We start from the raw sequence: 23,974 nt of genomic DNA, 5'->3' as shown, positions 1-23,974 counted from the left end.
GTTGTTAACCCTTCAGTTTATGCCCTTCCCCAAAACGACATCACACCTGATGTCTCTGCCGAGCTCATAAGTCCTTGCAAAGCCTACATGACATAACAGTACTGCGGCCAGTGTCAGGCATGCCTTTCAGGCACACTTTTTTGTTACAGATGGTGGAAGAATAAATTACTTTGGCTTTAAGTTTTTTCACACTCTGCCATTACCACATAATTCCTTCTTCCAATTTCGGATACGACTACTTTGCTTCAAGCTATGTTTTTCTCCTATCTCCAAAAAAAAAAATACTCCAAAATTAGTGGACTCTTCATCTGAAAAATATGCAGTCATCAGGGAGTTTCATGCTTAATTCCTTGGCTCTTGTACTTGGGAGATCACCCGCACTTCTCTTTCTGTGCTGTTCAGATCATATAGTTTAACTTTTTGCAGAAGATTGGTCTTCAGTGTTTTAGATAAAATTTGTCTCTCAAAAGCTGAAGTCTGTCATCAAGAATGTGGAATTTAAGGGTAGATTAATCCTAATCACATAATTCACAACAGCTTGCAATGCAGCAAACATCATTTTCACTGATAGGTAGTAGTGTCATGCAACCACCTTCCACATACCACAAAAGCATATCACATAACAAGGCTCCTGATAAAAACCAGTTTTGGAATCAGTCACAGTCCAAACAAACACTCTTAGAGTATGATCAGATTAAGTTGTTTAAAGCAGGGGGCATGTGGAAATCATCACTAGCTGACATCAGATGTAAATCAGGCTTCTACTTTAAATGGGCTGAACACAGGGTACGTTGTAGTATAAGCTCAGCAACGTTACTGGACTATTTCCTGTTCTTGAATGTTTTATCAAAATCCTTTTAAAACGTGTAATAGACATCCAAAAGGGTTTTACAAAGTCCTGTTAAATGATATCTATCATTTTACTAGCTGCTGGGGCATCTACTTTTAAAAGCAAAATGCAAGTAGGAAGAAGCCACTGCAGTGCTTTCTGTCTAGGAGGAATTAGAACCTAAAACATAATTGAGATTCAGCAAAGCATGGGAGGCCTACTGTAGGCCTGCCAGGAGACCCAAGAAGATCATTTTGCTGGATCAGCTTTCACAATATCCAGTGAAAACATGTCCTTGACAAGGAGGCATATTGAGCTTCCCATAGAAACCCCAACAGATCCATTTCCTGTAAGTGATGCTGTGATGTTTGAAGATGTCTGTGGAAAACGATACTTGAAGAAGCAACTGTCTTCCATAGATGTGTCCTGCATGTCTTAGGTACCATAAGAGACATTCACCTAACAGTGATGGATGATGATCTTCACCTCTCATACCTGATGGGTGTGATGCACAAAGAGACAATTCCTTTTGTATAGCTGTGCAAAATATGCAGAAAATATCAGCAAAGCAAAAGGAAATATTTTTCTAATTCCCTAAGAGCGACACACGTAGGACACAGAGCCAAGCTGAAGGGGAAAGCATTATCCATTGTGGACATCTTCAATGACAGAGGAAGCTCTCAGATTCTTCCTTCCATGCTCCCCAGCCTGCAGGAGGGCCCACTTCTGCCTCCTTATTTGCTCACAGCTCCACTCAGCACTGCTGTTACTGTCACTGAAGCAGTTACTGAGCAGCCTCGTGAAGACTGGCCTTCATGGTCTTTGGTCAGGACAGGGAGCAGGGTCTGAGAACAGTGAAGAGAAAACCTGATTGTTAAATATATTTCCCATTAACGTGCTGGCGAAGGAAGAAATACCCTGACATTTACCTTTTCTTCTGAACCTTCCAGGAATAAAGGACTCTAAAATGCAGCTGAACTTTATGCAAAAATGTCTCCTAGCTCCTTTGAAAACTGTCCTTGATAAATGTGTGTGTGTCATTCAGGTGTAGTGTTGTGGTTATGACTTAATTCCTCATGATTGATCCAAACCCCTAACCCTGCAAAAATGTCTGCACTGAAACTAAGCATTTCCTTGCTCCAAGGCAGGAAAAGTTAACTCCTTCCTTGCTGACACAGAAGCCTTCAAAGACATACTGAATTTCAGAAAGATTCAGTCGGCAGGACCACGAAGAAACTTCAGATAGACTTGAAGGTGCACATCGTGTTTGATTTCTGGAATGAGGGAGTTCTTCAAAGTTACACAAAATACAATAGGCCTGGGTATCACTTATAAAATATTGTACAGCAATAGGGGAAGAAGGGTTTCCTCTGTAGTTTGAAATAAGAGAATGATTTACAGGCATGCCCAAGTGGTTTTGGGGATGATCAATGAAGCCCAGCCTTCACTTCTTGTAAATGAAAATCCTGAGAACACCCAGCATCCCCATCAGCCTTGGGCAGCTGATACTCTGAGACTTCTCTTTATTTCTATTCATCTTATTCATAGAGTGCTGGAGAAACATCCCTCTCTTTGACAAGCAGTGTCAGAGGAAGACAAATGAATTCTCCTGGAGCTAAACAGCTGGAAAGACTGCAGAGGGATGGAGATGAAGAGAACCCGTGCCTCTAAGCTCATGGGCAGGCAAAGATTTGTGGTAAAGCCCTGTGAAGCCTTTCTCTCACTGGCTGCATCATGCATAGTCCAGGGGAATGAACCAGCAGGACACACAAAGCATTGGCTGCAAATGTAAATCAAGCTCCAAAGTCACCTAAATACTTAAAAAGACAAAGATGCAAATAATTAGAAAGGACATCAAAAGCTACAAAGAATTTTAGCTGAAGGGAGTCAAACAGTGCTCTGGGAATTAACAAAGAGGGGGTTACCAGGGATTTGGCATGAAAATTCAAGGATTAAAGACCTTTGAGCTAACCTGTTTTCAGGATAATGACAAGAATGTGGGCATCAGCGTTTGTTTGTGCTTTACTATGTGATTTTAAGCGGGGACAGGACAAAATGGTTCTCCTGACTGATCTCCAGGGCCGATTAAGGTAAAATTCACATCTTGGCTCTCTCAGTTCCTCTCAGAAATATCTGGAATGCGTAAGAACATTTTGGGATCCAGCTGATACACATTGGATTGATGGGAATTTCTCTGCAGCGGAATAGTTATCCCAAGGAGCCTCCCCAGTGCTGGTCAGAGCTGGCCCTCCTTCCAGCTGCAAACGCCTACTGACATTGAGCAAGAATGAATGTGAAAAAGCAACTGAAACTCAAACTCTCTGGAAACTCTTAACATCATTTTTCTCGCCTAAGTAGTGTGTTTAGAACAGCCTGTGCTGGACTTTAGCACTCAGGAAGCTGGGCAGTGCGCTTCTCAGGATTTAGATACCAGCTGGGGTACTTTGGGCACCACAGCACTGAAGTTTTCTCCAGGTTTCCACTGTCAAACTTTAAGTCCTGAGCTGAGATACTTACACAGCCTGAAATATTAAACATCGGTTGTTTATGGCTATTTTGTTGTTTATTACACCCTGTTTTCAGGTTCAGTAATTTCCAGGGGTAAAGCTAGAGAAGAAAATTTAACCACTCACACAGGCAAAGAGAAGTTAGTCCTTCCATGCAGCAGCTCCAGCACGTTCATGGGTGATTTGAGAGGGGAGGAATTAGACATTAAATTGTGAGTGTCAACAACATACTAAGATCTCTTTGACATTTCAGTTCCATTCCCCTGACGACTCTGGTTGTTAAATTCCCAGAAGAATGCATGCATTCCCCTGTAACCAGTACTCATAGGTCACCTTGAAAGTTCACGCAAGCTGAAGGGAGGGAGCAGACGTCCCTGATGCCCAAAAGCCAGCAGTGAGAGGATGGCTGCAGAAACAGGGCTACAGCAGACAATGAGCGGAAGAAAGGGAGATAAGCGGCCAGGAAACAGGCAGAAGCCAGACCAGAAATCTAAGAGGCAGCAGAGAAGGGAGAACTGCGAGGGAAAAAGCAAAACCAGCATCCAGCAGCGAACAAGAGTGAAGCCTGCATTGGAAAGGAAGGCCTCAGGAAACATCAGATGGGATGGCTGAGCAAGGTTTCTGGGGGAAAAGGCTCTTTTAGGTTGGGAAGTATTGACGGCAGGGAGAGCAGATTGACTTTCTATCTGTGAAGTCCCTTGATGGGATGGAGACCAGAACATGGAACTGAGGATCCTGGCTTTCCGTGTCATCATGGCCAACATCCAGTTAGGGAGAGTCAGTCTGGAGCGCAAGTAGTGCAGGTTGCCCTACCTCAGCAGCACAAAGAGAAGGCCGAAAGCAGACACGCTCCCGGGGACAGAAACTTCTCCACACAGGGACAGATAGGTTCAGTCTTCCCAGCAGACCATAGAGGATGATGCCATCAACATTTCTTCAGCTCATCTACTTCAAGCCCTAAGTCTTTGTTACAGGAATGTCAGGTTTGCTCTGACGAGCATTCAACATTTAGAAAGTCCTAAATGTAAAGCTATTGATAACACTTAAATTCAGTCCACTGTTGATCTGCAGTGGTGTGATGCTGCCTTTAGTTATACAGAAACACGTTCTTTATTTCACTGATGGGATCCTGATTTTTCTAACTGCTCTCCTTACCTTCACCAGTAGCTACTAAAGCTGCAGCTGTCAGCTGCACAGCATTTCAGCAGTGGTTCTCACAAGTACTCACAGGAATGAATGAGTTTATCTTCCCTGAGAAACTGTAATCCTGTCTCTCCTATCTTCAGGTTCTCACCTTGATGGGAAGTTTTAGAGCCTGATACTGTGTTTCCCTGCCTAAGACTTCATCTTCCATACTTCATAACCCCAGAAGCTTCCTATTAAAAAAAAAAAATACTATTAGTAACAGAGCTGAGATAATTCTGCATCTATACCAATTTCTTCAGCATGATCAAAGTCATTGGCCATTTGGAAAGCTCCATCCATAGTTGTTCCAAGCCAGACATCCAGGAATGCTTTCGATGTATCTGATTCTCTTGTTTATCACCAGTAAAGGGCAACTGCATTTCAGGGATGTTCACATTTTGTTTTTTCTTTCCTTTCTTTACTCATTTTACTGAAGGCTTGCAAAGCACAGATCTGTAAAGAAAATGCTAGCCATGTGTCACATGGGACACAGCAATCATCACCAGTCTGCGCTTCTCAGTGCTCCATCACCACTGTCTAAAGTGAATAACCGAATAATCTTGTTAATACCTTTAAAAGGGAAAAAAAGCCCTTCTCTGAGGATTTGAAGAATGATTTCTATAGAGTGGGGAACTATTCCACTGCACTATAGGTAAAGCAAAGCACATTTGTTTGAAGATAGCAATGCTGCCAGAGAACTTGGAGACAACGTGGAATTTCTAACTTGTTGTCTGCCAATTACTAGGACTGCATTAGGCACTACCAGCTGCCATGGTATTTGTCTTATTTCATAACAGAGAAGCGATGGTAGCCAGCACATCTCTCCTGTACAGCTGGATTTAAGCATCCCCAGCTGCTCTGATAATATGTAAATATAATGTTAATGTGTTCATTCCTTCTTACTATCTCACTAACTTACCTACCTACACTATACCACAAACTTCAGGATATTGATTTTGGCATCTCACTCTGCACATTGTGCAATTTAATTTGCTGACATTGGCAGCCTCCAGGCTGGGGTCGTTTGCAGTCAGCTACTTCCCAGCTGGCCCTACATTCACTCTTGAGTTAAGGTTGGTGTAGCCGTGTTTCATTCCATCATCGATGTTACAACTCAACCACTACTTTTTCTCATGCTCAATGCACCCAAATCTTAAAAATTTAACAGAAACAATACTTGATTCTAGTTGAGAGATATTATGCAGTCGTACCCTTTCATATCTTACCCTCTCTTTAAACACACTGGCATTTTCTCTTTCCACTTGAGCCTCGCCAGCACACAGCCTGAGGATCTGATTTGGCATTTTTCTGAGAACGGACTTTCCAAGAACAAGAGGCCTTTATTCTTCCTACTTCTCCTGGAACTCTTTCTCTGCAAAGCTGTAAAAACGAACCACGCTACTCTCATTCACATGAACATGGAAGTTGTTCTCACCATATAGATTCTGCTTACTCTTGGCTTTGATAGAAGGACTTACAGATAAAAATCATCATACACAGGCTGAAATGAAGGTGTGCCACTTTCGTGCTATTTCTAACTCGCCAGCACCTTCTGTGAAGATCTATTAACATCACGAGTGAACCTCCATCAGAAACCAGGCATGGCTCACAAATATCTTTGGTGTTCAATACTCCCATCTTCTCATCCACTGAGCTGTGCTGGGAAAGGGTGCCTTCTGATAAGCAACATGTCAGGCTAATTATCCACAGGGATTTGGGGCTGCATATTTGCTTGCTGGAATAATATAACCCAGATGTGGGAAAGGCATGGTTTCAATCAGTCCTTCCATACATCCCATGTCACTTGGTCACATGTGCATGCATAGGCATGTGCATCACCCAGTAACATAACCGCATTATACACAGCCAATAAGCAGGCTGTCACACATGCTTCCTTGTTTGCACTTCTCTTACGCAATTTTAGTGCTGTCTCCAAAAACCCTCTGAAAAAGCAAGTCCACATATTTTCAAATGAAACAACTAAATGCTTTGGGTCTTTCCATAGATACAAAGATTCTCACAATAGATTGATGATGACTCGTGAAATCACTTCAGTGCAGATAAAAATTAAGGATTAGGAGACAGATGTTGTCTCTGTACTGCTACAGAAGAGCTTGGGAAAAAGAGGAAAAATAGCTCTCTCCAGCACACGGATGACCATTTAAAGGGACTCACCAGCAAAGACACCGTGGGATGGGCACGAAAGCTATGAACAAGGCTGCCCTTTCCTCTCAACTGCTCTCCTAGCCGAACAGGAGCAAGAGGTAACCAGCTGTCCTCACCAGCCTGGTGCAGATTGCTACCACTAGTAGTAGCTTCACTCACCTTCAGAGGATGTCACTGTGCCTCACTGTCCTTGCTGGAAATGCACAACAGCAGAGGTTAACAGCATTAAATACAGCTGTCCCACTTTCTTGTCATCATTTTGTTGACTACACAAAGACTGGGCATGAGTTCAAGCCTAGCAAATAAAACATTAAAGCTGATCAGAAACCAGCTCTCTATTCAATGAATGGAGCTACTGCTTTCCTCCTCTTTTGTCCCCAGAAAGCCTTATTTTCCCTTTGACCCAGCTAGAGGGATTAAAAGATGAAGCACAAGTGTCTTCTAGAGACAGATGGAGCAGATTCTAGTTGGGGAGGAGGACCTTAACAATCTGAGTTAAATGCTACCTCTTAGCAGTGAAGTTCTGAAGCAATGATAGGGGCAGCACAAGGCAAAGGTCAATGCAATTTGAGGAGAAAAACAAAAACACTTTCACATCACAGAATATAAATTACTTGATAGATTAGATTAGTCTCTAATTGAGAATTAAGCAGGGTGCAAAATTACAAACTTCTTAGCTTTCCTCAGAAAGCTCTGCGTATGCGGATAAGAGCACAACAGGAAATAGGATTACTCAGAATTGTAGTTTTCTTGACTTTCTGTGCAACAATTCTTCCTTCTCATGAACTGCCTGCTATTCAGTGCTTTATAAAAAAAGTCCAAAGCCCAATAAGTACATATGGTAGATAATATTGGCAGTGGGTTTCAAAGGACTTGCTGTTTACTCACTCCTGAAGTCTGTTTGCTGCTGCAGTACTGATGTTCATCCTGATGTATCTGCTCTGATACTCATGGTGGTGTACACACTGTGGTGCTCATCCACCACAGGCAGATACCTGCTTGGATGTACACCTGACAGCATGCCTGAAAAAGCCTGGATCCAACCAATAGAGCAGATGAGAACGAACTACAATGTCCAAAGTACACCAGAGCAAGCTTTCCAGATGTGATTTTTTTTGTTCAAATTCAGCTTCTCCTTTGAAAGCCTTTCCAACCATTTCTCAGCCAGCCTGTGCAATATTCTGAGCAGACACCAAACCAGCTGAAGACTTAATATCCCACTGCAATCTACGAGGAAAAAAAAAAAACCAAACCAAACCAAACCCAACAACAGCAACAACAAATCAACCCATGCAGATTTTGAGTTTTGCAGGAAACAGGTCTATCTTTCAACTTGGTATCCTGCTTGATGGAGAACCTGCCCCAGCACCCTTCCTTATTAAATGTAATCTTAAAATGACATTATTACAAATATTCCCAAATATTTCGGGATGTACTTGTTACCAGCACATTTTCAACTTAACTACTTCAGCCCTGCTTTGCTAACAAGAGGCAGCCCAAATGCATTTAGGTGAGCTAGAAAAACAGGTTGCTATAGAAAATACTCAGTCGAAAACCCAACAGCCATCATAAGCAGAGCGGTTTCCCCTCTGTATATTACATGGAAAGAACTGTTATTTTATTTACATCACTTTAATTTCTTTCAAGCAAGAGAGAAAAGAAAAACAGAAGAACAGAGTGTTTAATTTCAAACATGTTATTACTATCTGCAAAGAATTGTATAAAAGCACAAAAAGGAAGGGATTTGGGGTTTTATATTTTGAACAGCAATATAAAAATATGATGCTGGCTTAAATGTCAGCTAAGGTCCACATTGACAACTACAATTTTTTTTTATTGGACGTATTTTACTGAGTATTGAACACTTGCTTATATAGGCACTGATTGAAGAATAACACCACAAAATCAGAATGATAAAGTGCAGACCTGTACTGAGAAGCAGGCCTGGTAAGGCAGTCTACTCCTACAACTCAGCAGAAAGAAAGAAAAAAAAAAAAAAAAAAAAGAAGAAACTGCCATTATAAGGGAAGAAATGTATGATAAATAAAGTCCTGCCGTGGCAGAGCTACATAAGGTTTCCTACAAGGTCCAGAGAATTTAAAAAATTGTCTTTTCATAAATTTTCCAGAAGAGCCACATGACTCTAAGCTGTGTGTGTATATGGCAGTTGAATTTTCAAACAAAAACGTAGGCACTTAACAAACCCCGGCCCAGTAAGGAGGTTTGCAAGCAGCGACCAAGGCTGTGATGAGAAGGACTGAGCCAAGGCAGCTGGTGTGGGTCACTAATGATGGGCGGCGCTAGATCTGCTTGCACAGGTACACCCACTAAGAAGATCTGGGAGTCAAAGTGGCAACTTCAGCATATCCTGACCTTCCCGCACCTCACAAAGGCAGTTCTCTACAGTTCTTACTAACGTGAAAGAACATATTATTTCCAGAGCTTGCACACATCCAAAAACAAACAAACAAAAAAAAAAGGTAGAAAAACAAGAGGGAGAATAAAAACTAATATAAGCTAAAACATTATTTTGTAGTAAACAATAGAATATAACGTGCAATAGTGCAATTTCTCCTTTGCTGCTCCAACAGTGAAGTCTTGACAGATAGTCCACTGAATTTTGGCGGAGGGCATTTCACATCTAGCTGCGAGCTTGCCGGGCATTGCTGGGCTTCCCAGTCTTCGGTGCCGAATCGCTTTGTCCCGGCTCTCCTTTCGCCTTGCCCAGGTGGCGGAGCTTTTGATCCCAGCGCTGCGTATGGAAAAGCAGAGGAATTGCAAAAAGATGACAGAAGAAGTTGGAGTTTATAAATAATAAATGCTATTACGATGATAAATATGGTAACTGGGTGGCTTTACATACAACAACAACAGTCACTGCTGTGCTGCCACCACAATACCCTGTGTTGGGCCCCACTGGAGGAGTGTGAGGTTATTAAGAATTATTACTTCCAACAGAGAGGAGCATCCATTTCTTGGCCTGGTTTAATACGTTCTGTGAATGAAGGGGCTGATGGCAAGGCACAGTACAGAGTCTTCAGAAGTATCTAAAAAGCTTATGTAAATGAAGCCACCTGTGCAGTCGCTAGGGGAAGCTGGGGAAAATAATCAAGTGCTTTTTTTAAAAAATGTTTTAAATGCCTCTTTTCCAGGCAATAGGAACTGCAGTACAAAAAGGCATAATAAATGTAACTGGAAAAAATGATGACGCATTACAAAAACTGGGACTGGGATGATAAGTGCCATCATCAGGCTTCTCCAGCTGTGAACAGCATTCTAAGCAGCTTGTGCCTCACCATAACATAACACAGTCTGAAGTTATCAAGTCATGAATGCCACAATCCCTAATTAGCAATTTCTCGTCCTTTATACTTTATACTTGAATTTATTCAACTAGTTTCCTGATGCAAGCACTACTACTGTACCAGAAGTCATTGATATAGTGGCACAAAGACCTTCAAAAATCTTTATCCACACATGCTATGCATCAGTAGCTGTAAGAGCTGAGAGTACAGCAAGAATGAACAAGTATCACATGATTAGGAAAAAAAAATTGAGTTTAGGTATTGCTTTTCAAAAAAAAAAATTATCTATGAGCCTCTTCAGTGCTGAGGCTCTAGACCTACCACAAAAATGCTCTGCATACTGAAGCCAGTACTGGACAGAAAAACAACTGAATTGGACTGAAACCAGTGCTTAATAGAAGGCAATCCCAGCTGTGCAATAAGCTAGAAAATATGTGAGCTCCCAAGAAAGAAACCATATATCACCCTGCCACCCCCGAACTGGGACTGAGCAGAGATCAGCCTGCAGCAGCAACCTGGTGTTTATTCCATGGCACTGGACTTCAGAAAGTTCTGCCAAATCAAACAACAGCTTGGAATAAGATCCCCATATCTTTTCACTCATGTAATCGCTGTGGATGTACCATATTTACACTGAGAATCCTGTATTTCTAATGAGAACAATATTTTCCTGCCAGTCACCATTAAAACGGTTGAAGAAAGCGTTCAGCAGAAGAGACTGGTTTGCACAAGTACAACCACTGTGTAGAGACAACAGATGAGAAATTGTTTTAAAATAAGAGAAATCTGTGTAAAATGTAGAAATAGCCAATAGTCTGCTGTGCATCAAAGCATAAAAAGGCAGTCCTTCCAGAACATGGAAGACATTAGAATACACTAAAATTAGAAAACATTGGAGAAAACACTCATGTATTGTTTCCATTTGAGCTCATTGCTTCCAGTTGGCTACTACATGTAAAATACAAAACTTCCTTACCATGCACCTTCCATATCTAAGCAAGAGAGACAAATTTGGCATAGTCATTAACCCATGCCATTTGTCAACTATATTTAAAATTTGCTAACTATGTTTAAAGAACGTTAAAATCTGAAAAGTGCAATTCTGACTTAGTCCAGAAAACACTTGTACAGCCTCTTTTTTCATTAGTGTTACAATTCCAGAGAAGTACATACGAGTTGCAGAAGGGACATTTCACCACAAAGGCAGAACACTTCTGTGGTCTGCTTTGTCGAGATGAAGATTTTGCCTGCTATCCACTTGCGCTACGTGGCACGTATTTCTGAGCAACGTAATAAGCCATGTTAATTTTTGATACTTATTATCAATTAGTTAGAGTTAGCGTATGTCTTTTGCCTTCATTTTGTAAAACTTCAGTAGCTGTTCCATGGCATCTCCAATATTTGACTTTTGTTGAGCTATTTTCCTACCTTTACTTTTTTACCAAGTCGATCCTTCCATTTCTCGGCTATGGAGCCTTCCACCAAGAGTAACCTATAGAAGGAGATAAATTGTTACTCAAACAGCATTCGTGCATGACCTACAGAACCCAATACATGCAAGAATCACACCTCTGTGCCTGCAGAGCTTTGTGGCTCTCAGCACTCTCTCTGAGTAGAGAATATTATTACAGTGCCATGCAGAGCGTCACAAAGTTTGCCTTAGCTGGTGACCACGCAATCTCTATGGACAGGAGAACAAACAACAAATAACACCTCAAAGATAATGCTGCAAGACTTACCTGGAGCGCTCCTCATCTTCGTAGCCCATAATGATGTACTCTTCATTGGCACTGAGCGGTGGGCAGAGGCAGCCGGAGTTTGTGTAAAGGTTTACAGTGTCCTTTGGGATGTTCACGAGGGAAGATTTGAGAATCTCCTTTACTTCCACTACTGCAGTGACATCATGACATTTAGTCTTCACCTCCTTCACTTTTGCCCGAATGACTAGGAAGAAGTAGCAAAAAGTACAGCTAAGGGCAGCACATAATACAGGTCGCCCCGGGGCCATTCTTGATGACCTCTAGGATTAGTCTTTTGTTCGGTCTGTTATCAGAAGCTCAGCTGGACTCTGTAACTCCCCTGCCCCCAGCTCTTCACTACTTCATCCTCCAGCAAGAGGCTGCAGACAGCTCAGTATATTTCAAAACACAATGAGTCACCAGCAGGAATTACATACCAGATGTAAGTGTGTTTCGTTACATTTGGGCTTGATTTTTAGTATCTCCTTCTCTTTGCTCTTCCCACTTCATGTATTCAATTCATTCTTTGTATGTTCTCCTGCCTCATGTGCTGCTCTCTATTTGACTGCTTGCACTACAGATGTCTAAACTTAATTTGTCACGCTTATCTTTTCATGAGACATGAATATGCATCAAAGCTTATTGTATCACTGTCTCTATTGGATGACAGGCCCTTACCTTTTTCATCCTCTCTCCACTGACCCAGCACCAATCTGCTCTGTTCCTTATGAACACCAAATACTCCTGATCTTGACCTGGTGACCTGTTTAATTGTTTCTTTCCTTGCTCTTTCTTTTTGCCATAAGTTGCATAGGAGGGAAAGTTGCCTTTCAAAGGCAACAGATATTTGGCTCTCTCACAGTGACCACTGAACTAAATGCAAAGCAAATTCAGTGGTCACGCTCTAGAGAATACCACATCTTTCACAGCTTGCAAACGACATCCTTTCCATTACAGATAATAAACTCCTCAGATTCCTAATTTCTTATAGCCTATGAAAAGTTACAGTGGACCTGATACTCTAGAAGAGCAGGGCCATTTGGACAGTAGAGGACGTAGAGCACTTTTAAAGGTTGTACTGACAAACTAACAGTCAAAAAGTCATTCATTGCTGGCTGCAAAGCACAAGAAGGCAAAAGCCTAGTATGCCTGTTAGATGCCACGGAGAGATTTTAGGCATGAAAATCAGCAAAAACATCCCTTTCTACGAAATCAGAATGTATCAAAGCTGTAAATCCAAAAGGAATTTCAAGCATAGGAGCCCACGGTGTCATTTTTAACAAATGACTTTTCACACTAAAGAAGTGCATGAATCCCAAATGCCCATGCTGACACTGGAATAACTAGCACTCAACGTCAACAAAGACACTCTTGTACTAACATATTAGGCTAATCCCCTCTATCCTTCTATAAACACTCTCCGTTTTGAATTTGGAAAAGTTTCAGGCCACATCTTCTGTAATAAGTCCTACTGGATTAACCATCAGTAATTGAAACCATAGGCTATTTTTGTGACATTTTTCCCAGTCCTATTTAACTCTCTGACTGTAGCCTTATAAACAGTGATCTCCTAAAGTGATTGGGAGCTGGCCATGCAGCTGTCCTTACCATAGTTATAATTGTTGCGTAGATAGGTCTTCTGGGTAGCTTTTATGGGTTTGCATTTGCAGCGTTCTACAAAACAGAAACTTTTATTTAGAAAGAAAACAGCCTGCATTCAGTGATAACCTCCCCAAAACCCCAAAATCACACCTAACAAGAATTTCCCGCCGCTGAATTTATTCAGTGCCTGGGCAGGGCACTCATTCAGGATTTGCAAAAAACCCACCTAACACTGGGACTGGATTTCACTGTTATGGTAAAAGCCACGTAGCAGGAAGGGATAAAGGCAAGAAGCCAGGCTCTTTTGCCACAGACACATTACTTTCTCAGCTAATTCTCAGCTAGATATTATTTTCCCAGCTAATTTTACTTGAAACAACTTAAGGAGGGGTAGCGCTCAAGTGTTGACTACTCCCTTAAGAAATTATAGAGGACTAAAAATTCCTCCAGTAACAAATGACTGCATAGGTGTAACTAAAACAAGGAGCTACTCATGAGTCCACATTACGGACTGTGGGACTGAAAACTGGGAGAGCCAGAGGGAATGAAGTTATTGACCAGCATACAGTAGAGCCAGCTGCTGAGAACCTCTGGTCTGTGGAAACAACCACTTCATTGAGTACAAAACTCAGCAGATGCTTGCAGCCTGCACTTTCTAAGGAGGAAAGCTCAGCAGTTTCTTGGCAATGTTGCCTAGATCCCACCATGGTTCCATCAGCGCGCTTGCTCTCTAAATTGGAAAAAATAATGCAGAGAGGCTGCCATGATCAGCCTTCTGATCTATCCACACCATGTGTCCTCAGCCCGGAGTACAACTGAAGCCTGTGCTTTGGACACACCTAACAACAAAGTTAGGCTGCTGTCACTTGGGTTTGTGATCCAGAACCCTAGGTATAATTAAAAATGGGAAATTATTAGCTCTTCCGGTAGGACGACCTTCAAAACACAAAATGAACGAGTGCTGAAGAGCAGCACATCCAGCAGTGTTCCAGACAGCCAGGAACAGTACTGCATGTAACAGCATTTTCATTACAGCCTCGGAAGTGCTAATGCTGAAGCCCCAGACCCATATTTTCATTAACTTCAACAATATTTCACTGCCAATTATTCTAATGCAAATATCCATTTTATTTTATTTTATTTTATTTTTTACTAGTAGAGCTTGGTGGGCTCTGTCACAATCATTGAACTGGTAAATTGCCCCCAAGCCCACTGCCTCACCCCTCTCCAACCACAGGTCCCAGTATCATGTGCATGTGATTATCTACTCTAATGTACCACTGGAAGTAAAATGTAATTCAGAGAAGAGTAGGTGAGCTGCAAGTACAACTCAGGTGTCCTCATTCATACTCAGTGTCCTAAATATCCAGTCTTGCCCGCTGGCTGCATTTCACTCAGCATTTAAGTGAAAGAAGACTTAACACAGCCTATTTCTATGCACCACTGTTCTAAAATAATGATGCATGCAGCCAGTTATTTCATTAAATCCACTATGAAGAGTTTGAGAAACAACTTCTATTTTCTTTTTAAGGTTTCTGCATTAAATAAAAAGACGGTTATAGACTTCTCAAAATTATCATTTATCCTGGACTGCAAGGATTTTTGTAGTTGAAAATTAAAAAAAAAAATACAGGAAAGAGGAGAACATCTCCAAAGAAGAGGATATTGTTTCCTTGAATTTCAAACATGTCCTCAGGAACCTATATATAGTATCCTACAGACTTAGGCTTTTGTATGGAACTGTGTTAAAATAATAAAGGCTGAGAAGGGAAGTGATTTTTGGCTTCCCTTCTGCCTGTGGGAGCTCATGCATACTTTAGACCAAATTATGGCCCATTTTATAAGCTGCCTCGCAACACGCCATAAAAGACGTGCTGCTCTGACCCGCACTCATGCAGGCATCTTGGCATTCATATTCAACAAGTTTTACATTTTAACATTCTCCTGCTCTACAGTTCCTTTCTCTGTGACACAAGTAGGAAAAAAAACCCACAAAAACAGTCTAAATTAAGGGACAAAAATATATAGTCTCATATTTCCCTATTGAAAAAAAAAAGGGGAGTATCTTTTATTACTTGCTCTAGAACTAATGGATAGACCTGCACACATCCCTGATGAAGGTACTTTCTAGTTGTTCTTGTGTTCTTCAAATTTATGTATCACAGAAATTTACATAACGATGCATTATTTCTAATTATAGTGGCATTGCCAACATCAGTTCTAAAGCCAGATGCAGAGTGATGAGCAACTCATCTCTCTCATCACCTGTTATGGAGGCTTTCAAAGGGAACATTATGCAAGTATTAGAAAACATGATTTTATCTGATGCATGTTTCTGAGTGTTCCCCAGCAAAGGGGAACATCCACAAAAGGTGGCTGCAAGAAAAACTGCATTGTAAAAATTCACTGACTGTTAATTCTAAGGGGAAATCCCATCTGACCTGACTGTTCCCCCTCCAATGCTGCTGGAAGAGCTCAGGGACCACAACTCCATTATGGCCTAAGTACCAAGACAGACAGCAGATGCTCACAGCAACCAGGACTGAGATCTCTGCTGACTTTGCCATTAAAAATTCTTTTTTAAAGCATGTCAACATAATACCAACATATGCTCAACATCTATTCCATGGGAAACTTCTCCCTGTAAATTACCAAAATAAAAGAACTACAGGGAAGGTTTTCTGCTATAATCACTGCCTAGAAACATGTCATCTTAAATACTTGTGCATGCACAGACTAAGCAAATGCTCAGGCCTGGCAGATGCTTCCATTTTAAGTTGCGGATAAAGAAGCCTGGAAAATTTTCTAAGTGGCCTGAATAGCATGTCATGGAGCATACAAATATCTAGCTTACTTCCAAGAGACAGAAAAGTCAGCTGAAATGGGTGTGGTGCACTGAACCACAAACTGTGTTCCAACAGTAAAAAAGCTAGTGATAAAGATATTACCCTTCTTCTTCACCAGTACCTTTTCTATTCATCCTCACTCTCTTTTGGATGCAATTTTTCAATTCCACATCCCTAAGGGCAAGCAGTTCTGAAGATACATCTAATATTTTTCATATAAGGTAATAGAAGATCAATGCTGAAGTTAGCAAAACTTGGTATCTAATTCTGCATTGCTCAATCGTATTTAGGTGGTTACATTAGCAAACTGGACATCAGCATGTACTGTAGCTAGAGAAGAAAACTTCTAGTTGGCTTGCTCAAGCAACAAATTCACCTTTCTATAATGCTAGCTACCAAACTGGGCTTTGCTTTTCTTCGCACTGCCTGTGAATTGTGGTGACACTCATGAGATTGATTTCACTCCATTCAGTGAAAACAAAACCAATCAGTAAAGTAAAAACAGTGGGAGACTCGCTGGAATAAAAACAGTCTCACAAGGTCTCAGCTTCCGTTTCCTCAGGTTAGCCTGAGTTTTACCATTATCTGCAGAGAAGCTGGAATTTAATTTGAAAATCTGAGAGTCGTAGCAAAGCACAATCCTCAGTGTTCTTACTCCCAACAACTGAGAGAGTTGGTGTACTCACCAACGTGCTACAAAGTGAAATAATTTTCCTTTCCTTCTGAATGTGAAACAGTCTGCCTGAATCCAGCCCCCTTTGGCTAAAACACAACATCGAGAACATTACATGTGTGACTGCTTTTCACTTTGCTCCTGCAGCACGTGACTGTGAACACCTGCAACTTCACTTCTGCTCTCCTTGCAACTTATGACAATGGTATTTATAAGTTTATAGAAATTCATTTTGTGCATTCAATCCCAACTGTGTTGCTTGGCAGTTCGCAGACCTGGGATTTTCTTTCTCATCATTTCAGTAAGCATTTCTCAGTTAAATCAAAGCTCATAGCAGTATGCTAGGAAAAGTCTGCCAACAACTACAGTGTTATTCTCCTCCCTGCATTTTCAGTTCTGCATGGAAAAACAACTGGATGCACTGGAGTGAAAATGACATTTTTGGTAGTAGGGAGGCAGTAGGGAGGGAACCCCACGTAACGATCATTCTCAGTGTTCAAGACAAAACTTGTAGTGAAATCAGCACAGCCCCCCGACTTGAATTGCACAAGTGATTTGATCAGAAGTACACAGTCCTTGCAGCCCCAAATCCCACCTTTCCACGACAGCTGTAAGCACAAATCAAAAGCACAATCTACAGGATCTCAAGACAGGGCAGAATATCTAAGCATCAACCAGTGCTGCTCTTTATTAAGTATCAAAGGGATGTGCTCATACAGCTTGTTATTTAGTTTTAGAAAAATGTACTCACCAATGCCGGTGCCTCTACAGTTGCCATTATTGGAATCCATTGGGAAATCTGGCACGGATTCATTAAAAAAATGTTAGCACTTTCAGTATTGCATTATTTCAACACATACACATACGACATTTTATCTTTCTCTGATATTTAATATAGTAAAACTCAACAAATAAGCAGATTGTAAAGCTGCAGAACCTCCCTGTTTCTGCCAGAGTTGCGATCGATTCTTACCTGAGCTTCGCCCTCACAGAGCACATGATGTGACATGAACCACATTAAACAGCCCGCTCCTAGTGGTGCAAAGACTGGCAGGTTTAGGATGGGAATCTGTGGCATGAATTTGCTGAATTTAAAAATTACATATAGAGTTTGCATTTAATAAGATGATGAAGGAGAAATTACTTTTGGTTTCCTTTTTTCAGTTACTGAGGAAATCAAACCGACCACAATCATATCATGCCAAACCAACGTTTCAGATCCTCCCCTATTCCTCAGCATGTTGAAGAACATGCTGATTATTTTGAAGGATGGATAAAGAATAGAAGGGGAAAAAAATACCATTGTGACAAACTTCCAAAGAACTGCTTTCAGACACGTTGGTCTGTGGAATGTGCCTCACATTTCAAATTTTAAATCTAATTTTTATTAAATCACATAATTTAACGGGTTTATAAATATATTTGATAACAACAGATGTCTATGTTAACGCATGTAGTCTTGCACAGCGTAAGGAGGAAAAAAGACACATGAGAAACAAGACTAGGAAGAGAGATAGCACACCTAATTAGAAGGACAAATAAGATGGGAAAATAAATAGGCTCTAAATAAAATCCCCTTCTTTAAGTGGGCCTGGCTAAAGGTTTCTTCACCTTTTCCAGATGTCAAAGCTGGTATCATACATAGTCTTTCTTGTACCGTTATGGGATCTTGGATACAGCAATGCTGGTATTACAGTACAGCCTAGGATGACACTTGGTGTAGCTGAAGAACTTAGACGTGTGGACTGCATTTTAAGAGCAGGGGCTATCAGTGAATCACAGATTCTGTAAATAGAGAGCCCCAGACATCCCCAACTGCACTTACCAGTACAAGACTCATTTGTACTGGCTGAAGAACCATCCTCAAACAAACACCGATGCAGCAAGGGTGATAAAAACTCAACATGCATAATATATACCTGCCACTGCAAACAAACACCAAAGCCAACTGTTTCCCACCAGATGTTCTCTTCCACTTCTAGGTACACAACTCAATTGTTTTGAGGGTTTTTTTCTTTACAAAACCTATTTCATTTGCCAGGCCACTCATCCAACCTCCAAACCAGTTGTTGCCAGTTGTTGTGTATGTGACATAACAGCTGCTGTGCAACAGGAGAGCGATTCAGCTGTGTGCAGAGAAGCTATTCAAGTACATTAGTGCAATTTCTCTGAGTTCATGCTGAGGTGTGCAATATATTGTGCTCTGCATTCGTGTTCAGTGCATAGCGCTTGCTGATGAATGATGGAGGAGTAAACAGGTCACACCGTGCCACTTCATAGAATCATAGAATCATGATTAATCTTACTTTTGAGGTCTTGGGACAGGCAAGTTTTGACTTTAAAGTGATGTTCATCTTTCTCAGGGCCCTTGCATATGTTAAGAGATGAGCAGTTTCTAGAGAGAGAGAAGTGTAGGCTTATAGAAGCAACTGGAGACTTTTCACCACTGTGCAACATGTCTGGGAAAAGGCTTCCAACTTCCCAACGCTTCTTCTGTGGCCAACCACCACACAAGGCTCATACCACTCGGTCCCTTCCCATCTACCAGGGAAGGGACAAGAAAGGCGGTCTTGGCCAGCCCTACCATCAGCCATCAGCTTAGATAGGCACAAGCAACCATGATATGGCAGCCCCTGACCCCAACTGTCTCAGGAGACAGGACCTCTCCATCAGGCTTATCCACACACTGCTTAGACCTCCAGGCAGATGGAAAAAAAAAAACAAAAACGCAGCTACTTTAAAAAATAAGCAGCTGACTTGCTATTGTTCTAGTCCTCTTCTGAGAGGACCTCTTTGCCAAGTTTTGTCTATGCAAAACAATCTTTTGAAAGAAATAACTGTCAGTGATGATTAGCAGGATTGCCAAAAAGGAAATATTACCCAGAGCTTCGATTCAAAGGCTTCCTATTAAATTTTGGTTAAGAGTGAGGGGGAAAACTCCAAGCTAATTTTTCCAATGAGCTGTTTTAACTAATCTTTTTTCAGAGGGGTGCTATTAAAAAAAAAGAAAAAGAAAAAGCTAACAAAGATAGTAAAAGCCACTTGCATAGTAAGTGCCCAAAACAATTCCTGGACCACAGATTTGATGAGAGCTTTGGGAAACAGCAGCAATTGAGTAAAACTTAATCTTGTGCATACATCTTATGTATCTTATCTGATCACATAATGAAAATAAAATTAAAAAAGAAAGCCATCCTGGGGAATTCAGGTCTCCAAAGGCAAATAAACTGAAGTAAAAATGGAGTCCAAGTGACCAGTGGTGTTATCATCAATATGGTCTTTTTCAAAGCTCACAACATGCAATTTTTTTGTTCTTTAAGAAATGAGACTGCCTGCAGTTTTGAGAAAACAACTAAAACAAATCTCAACTTTTAAGATGGGCATAATTGCTCATCCTCTGCACTGCCCTGACCATTCCCCCTACCTCCTTTGTGTGTTTGGACTGCCATAAGCAAACACAAGCAAAGCAAGAGCCGGAGCAAATTTGATCTTGAGTTTGGAAACCACTGATTCAGAAAGCTAACAACATGTGAAAAAATGAGCAGGGGGACCTGTTATTTCACTTTTAGATGCACAGTACCAAATTCAAGTACTGGGGTACAATAACTTCATCTCAGCACAGCAGATGTGGAGGACTTGGACTACATATAGAAACTGCAGCTTCATGTCAGATCTAAGAACATGTCTCCATCAATTAAATCGTATTTCATGTTCTTTAATGTTTAAGGGATTATATTTCTAAAAAGAGGCAGAATTCTAATCCACTGTTTTATGGTAATCAGTCAAAATGGTTCTGACATTTGTTGTATATCTTTGTGACATCTCCCTTTTCTCCAGCATCTCACTAATAGCCTGATATGCCTTCAAGCCATTTTTATGTCAACTTATAATATGGAGTGCTCCTACTCTGTGCCAAAGGGATAAAGCATGTGCAGTGACGAGCAGGTGGTTTGGTGCAGCAGAGAGGTCACTTTGTGTAATACTGAAGTCCATCAGCACTTAGAACTGGTCACAAAGCAACTTGTGACAGGAGCAGGAAGAGTTGCAGCAGCTCCTAGGGAGTCAGATGCATGAGCTTCACGTACGCGCAACCAGGTACTCTGATGCATCTGGATTATCTACAGAGGATACAAATTAAATCAGAGAGTAAATATTGCTGCTTGGAAGTGACCAAACATCTAAGAAAATAAGGTATGGTGAGATGTGACTGTCTCTACCAAGGCACCACTCAAAAGTTCCCAAAGGAAACATCCAGGAGCATGAAGTCACTGCTACACCTGCTGCTGGGTAAGCAACAAGATACAGAGTTTTTCCTGTTTTTTCAACCATGCCCACACTTCACTGTGATCTTAACATCTGCAGAGCCAGAAATTCAGCCAACGGATCTGTCCTCTGGCACGGGCAGCGCCCAGTTCCCTCTTCAAAACTGGAAAAGAACGCATCGCCAGAGACATAACCAGAGTGAGCACGCAGGCCTACATGTATGTGCATCTCAGCATCAGCAATTAACGTAGCCATTTTGGTGACTCATTGGGTGCAAAATTAAAGACATGATACATTTCCCATGGAATGCTGGCTTGAAGGTGGCCCTCAGATCTGCAGCCCTGCTCAAGCCCAGGGGTTCACTGCCTCTTAACTCCAGCTGCACAGCTCTGCTCTAACTGAGCCCTGAACAAAGCACTTGCACTATCCTCAGCAGCCTTCTCCATCATGGACATAACAATGCTTACTTCACATCTTCAACATGCAATCAGCCTAGAAGCGACATCAGCAGAAAGACACAAATACTCCCTCATTCCTGCTAAGAGTAAGCCCCTAAACAGGCCCTTCAACTGGTGTTGCAGATAGAAAGAAGTCTCAGGAGGCACTCACACAGGATGTGTAGCCCTCAGCTCAATAACAGAGAACTTTTCTTTAGGATTTGCCACAGCTTCTGCCAACCACAGCTTCTCCTCAGCAACAGCCCGGGTCCAGCAGGCAAGGGGAGGACAACTAACAGGGAATCTTACCATCGTTACTGCGACGCCAAAAGAAAAATATCAAGTGAACTTCAATTCATCTTCAACTTAGCATCATTGTCCTGAGAGCCAAGATGTGACAGTGAGAGGGAATTCTAGCAAGGTGTGCCCTGAAGGTCAGAGGAGCACCTTGCCCATCGAAGTCTCAGTCTGGTATTGGACAAGGAGTGGAAACGGAGCTTCCTCACCTCCACCTCTGTTCCAACCACAAAAGCCCTCTGAGTCTGCTGCCTTTCAGGCTGCCACCTTACCAAAGGGATCAGGCAGACACATCAATCCTCATCAGCAATGACACGGAGACCTTGGGAGGACAGAAAACCATTAAGAAGTCTTACTCTGCAGGTAGCACGCCCCTTCGGAAAAATGAAAAATCAAGACTGGACTTCTGAAAGATAAAAGCACCTCCTTCTACAAGAAAAGCCCATAACAAATGGGTTTATAGTTCCACCTACTCTATTAGCTGTTGTTTGCAAACAGCGTGAGGTCTGCGAGTGCTCAGGAGATAAAGCAAGAGCAGCATTTTGTACTCAAGCCATTGAGCAGCTTGCTCTCTGTGTCTCCCGCTTGGCTGCGATGCTCCATTTGGAGAATTGAATTTGCAAGTGTTCACCTTACCTCTTCCTCAAACAGGAATCTTTCCTTCTGCTCTCTAAAGGAGCATTTTCATTCCCTCAAGAAGGATTCTTTCAGTCTGGTACATAATGCATCGGTTCAACATTTTCAGCCCAGAAATGAGAATGTCATCAGGTTCTCATTCACTGAAAGAGAGTGTTCATGGATCCGGCACTGGAATCCCTCAAAGAGGTCATTGTACTGCTGAGGTCCTCAGAAATAGGTAACTCGGGGGCAATTTTAGCCAAACTTCCTCCCTCCAGATTTGAATGCGATTGCTTTCAAATCGCTGCAGGCTTGCCAAGCCTCCCTCGGTCTGGGTCCATTTTTAAGGCAGTTCTGAGAGCACCTCAACACCCCCGAGAAAGGCGCTCGGGGTTGAAGAGCCCGGCAGGTCGGCAGCCCTTCCAAGGCAGCAGCAAGGCATCCCCAGCACACTGCGTGGGGGGAAGGACAGGTGAGAGCAGGGCGGCCAGAGAATAACTACAGCAGTCGGAGGCACCGGGGCACGGCACCAAGAGCTACGTCGCAGCTCGAGAATCGGACAGGGCTCAGTGCAGCGGACTTGGTTCAGCTACAGGCGGAACGCGGGGCAGCTGCGGGGCCGCCTCCGGCTCAGAACATCTCCGTTTTCGTACGGGTCAAATCTCGCTCGACACAGCCACCCACCGCCCCGCTCTAACTTCCAGTTCCGCCGCTACCGCAAGTTAACATTTCCGCGGGGCGCCTCTCACCGGCACCGCCGAGCGCCGCAGCCCCCGGCCGGGCGGGGAGCCGAGCACAAGGCACGGAGCGGCGCGCAGCCACCACGGAGCGCTCCCGCAGCCGCCCGGCGAAGCCGCTGCCTTTGCCCCGCGGGAGGCGTCACCTCGGGGCTCCCCCGAGCGGCAGAGCCACCGCGGGACGGGACGGGACCGCGGAGAGGAGAGAGGAGGAGAAGCCGCCGGGAGCCGGGCTTTGTGCGGGCGGCCCCGGCCCGACGGCGCGCACTCACCGGCGCCCTCGGCGGTGACGATGGCCTCGGGGGAGATGCAGACGCCGCGGTCGTAGAGCGGCAGCTCGTCGCAGGCCAGGCTCTCGGGCCACGCGTGGCGGTAGCGGATGAGGACGGGCTCGCAGCCGGCGCGGGCGCGCTCGCAGACGGACTTGCAGGGCTTGATGGGCTCGTGCTGGAAGTCGATGGTGCAGATGGGCGCGTACATGGCGCACAGGAAGAAGAGCAGGTCCGGGCTGCAGTTGGTGCCCAGCAGCCCCTCGAACTGCTCCATGGCCAGCACGGCGTTGGCCTGCGTGCTGTGGTGCAGGTGGTTCGGCATCTTGGTCATGTTCCAGGGCAGCGGCTTGCATAGCGGGATGCGCACCGGCTCGCAGGCCGCCGCCCGCGCCGCCGGCGCCCGCCCCAGCAGCAGCAGCGCGGCCAGGGCCAGCGCCGGCAGCCCCCGCCACATGCCGCCGACGGCCCCGAGCTCAGGGGCCGAGCGCCGCGCCCGCC

At 43.1% G+C, this 23,974-nt stretch overlaps 1 protein-coding gene across 1 annotated transcript; it reads right to left on the bottom strand.

Annotated features, from left to right (window-relative positions):
* Positions 1-8,325: 8,325 nt before the first annotated feature.
* On the bottom strand, positions 8,326-23,930 carry FRZB (frizzled related protein). The gene is made up of 6 exons (XM_042837116.1): positions 23,477-23,930; positions 17,604-17,651; positions 13,340-13,405; positions 11,732-11,936; positions 11,421-11,484; positions 8,326-9,439 (listed from the first exon to the last, which is right to left on the bottom strand). The coding sequence occupies exons 1-6, from the start codon at positions 23,928-23,930 to the stop codon at positions 9,329-9,331; spliced, it is 948 nt and encodes a 315-aa protein (XP_042693050.1). The 3' UTR covers positions 8,326-9,328.
* Positions 23,931-23,974: the final 44 nt, after the last annotated feature.

The sequence above is a fragment of the Centrocercus urophasianus genome, unplaced genomic scaffold (genome assembly GCF_019232065.1).
Source record: "Centrocercus urophasianus isolate 14NV4802_14NV808 unplaced genomic scaffold, USGS_Curo_1.0 seq_677, whole genome shotgun sequence".
Taxonomy (NCBI): Eukaryota; Metazoa; Chordata; class Aves; order Galliformes; family Phasianidae; genus Centrocercus; species Centrocercus urophasianus.
The sequence above is the reverse complement of the archived record's forward strand: the minus strand, read 5'-3'. Positions and strand labels throughout refer to the sequence as shown.

Coding starts and splice junctions, on each gene's coding strand:
- FRZB (XM_042837116.1), bottom strand. CDS start 23,930: ATGTGGCGGGGGCTGCCGGCGCTGGCCCTGGCCGCGCTGCTGCTGCTG. Junction 11,485..11,731: donor GAAGATGAGGAGCGCTCCAG/GTAAGTCTTGCA, acceptor CTCCTTCTATAG/GTTACTCTTGGTGGAAGGCT. Junction 9,440..11,420: donor GACTTGGTAAAAAAGTAAAG/GTAGGAAAATAG, acceptor TTCCATACGCAG/CGCTGGGATCAAAAGCTCCG.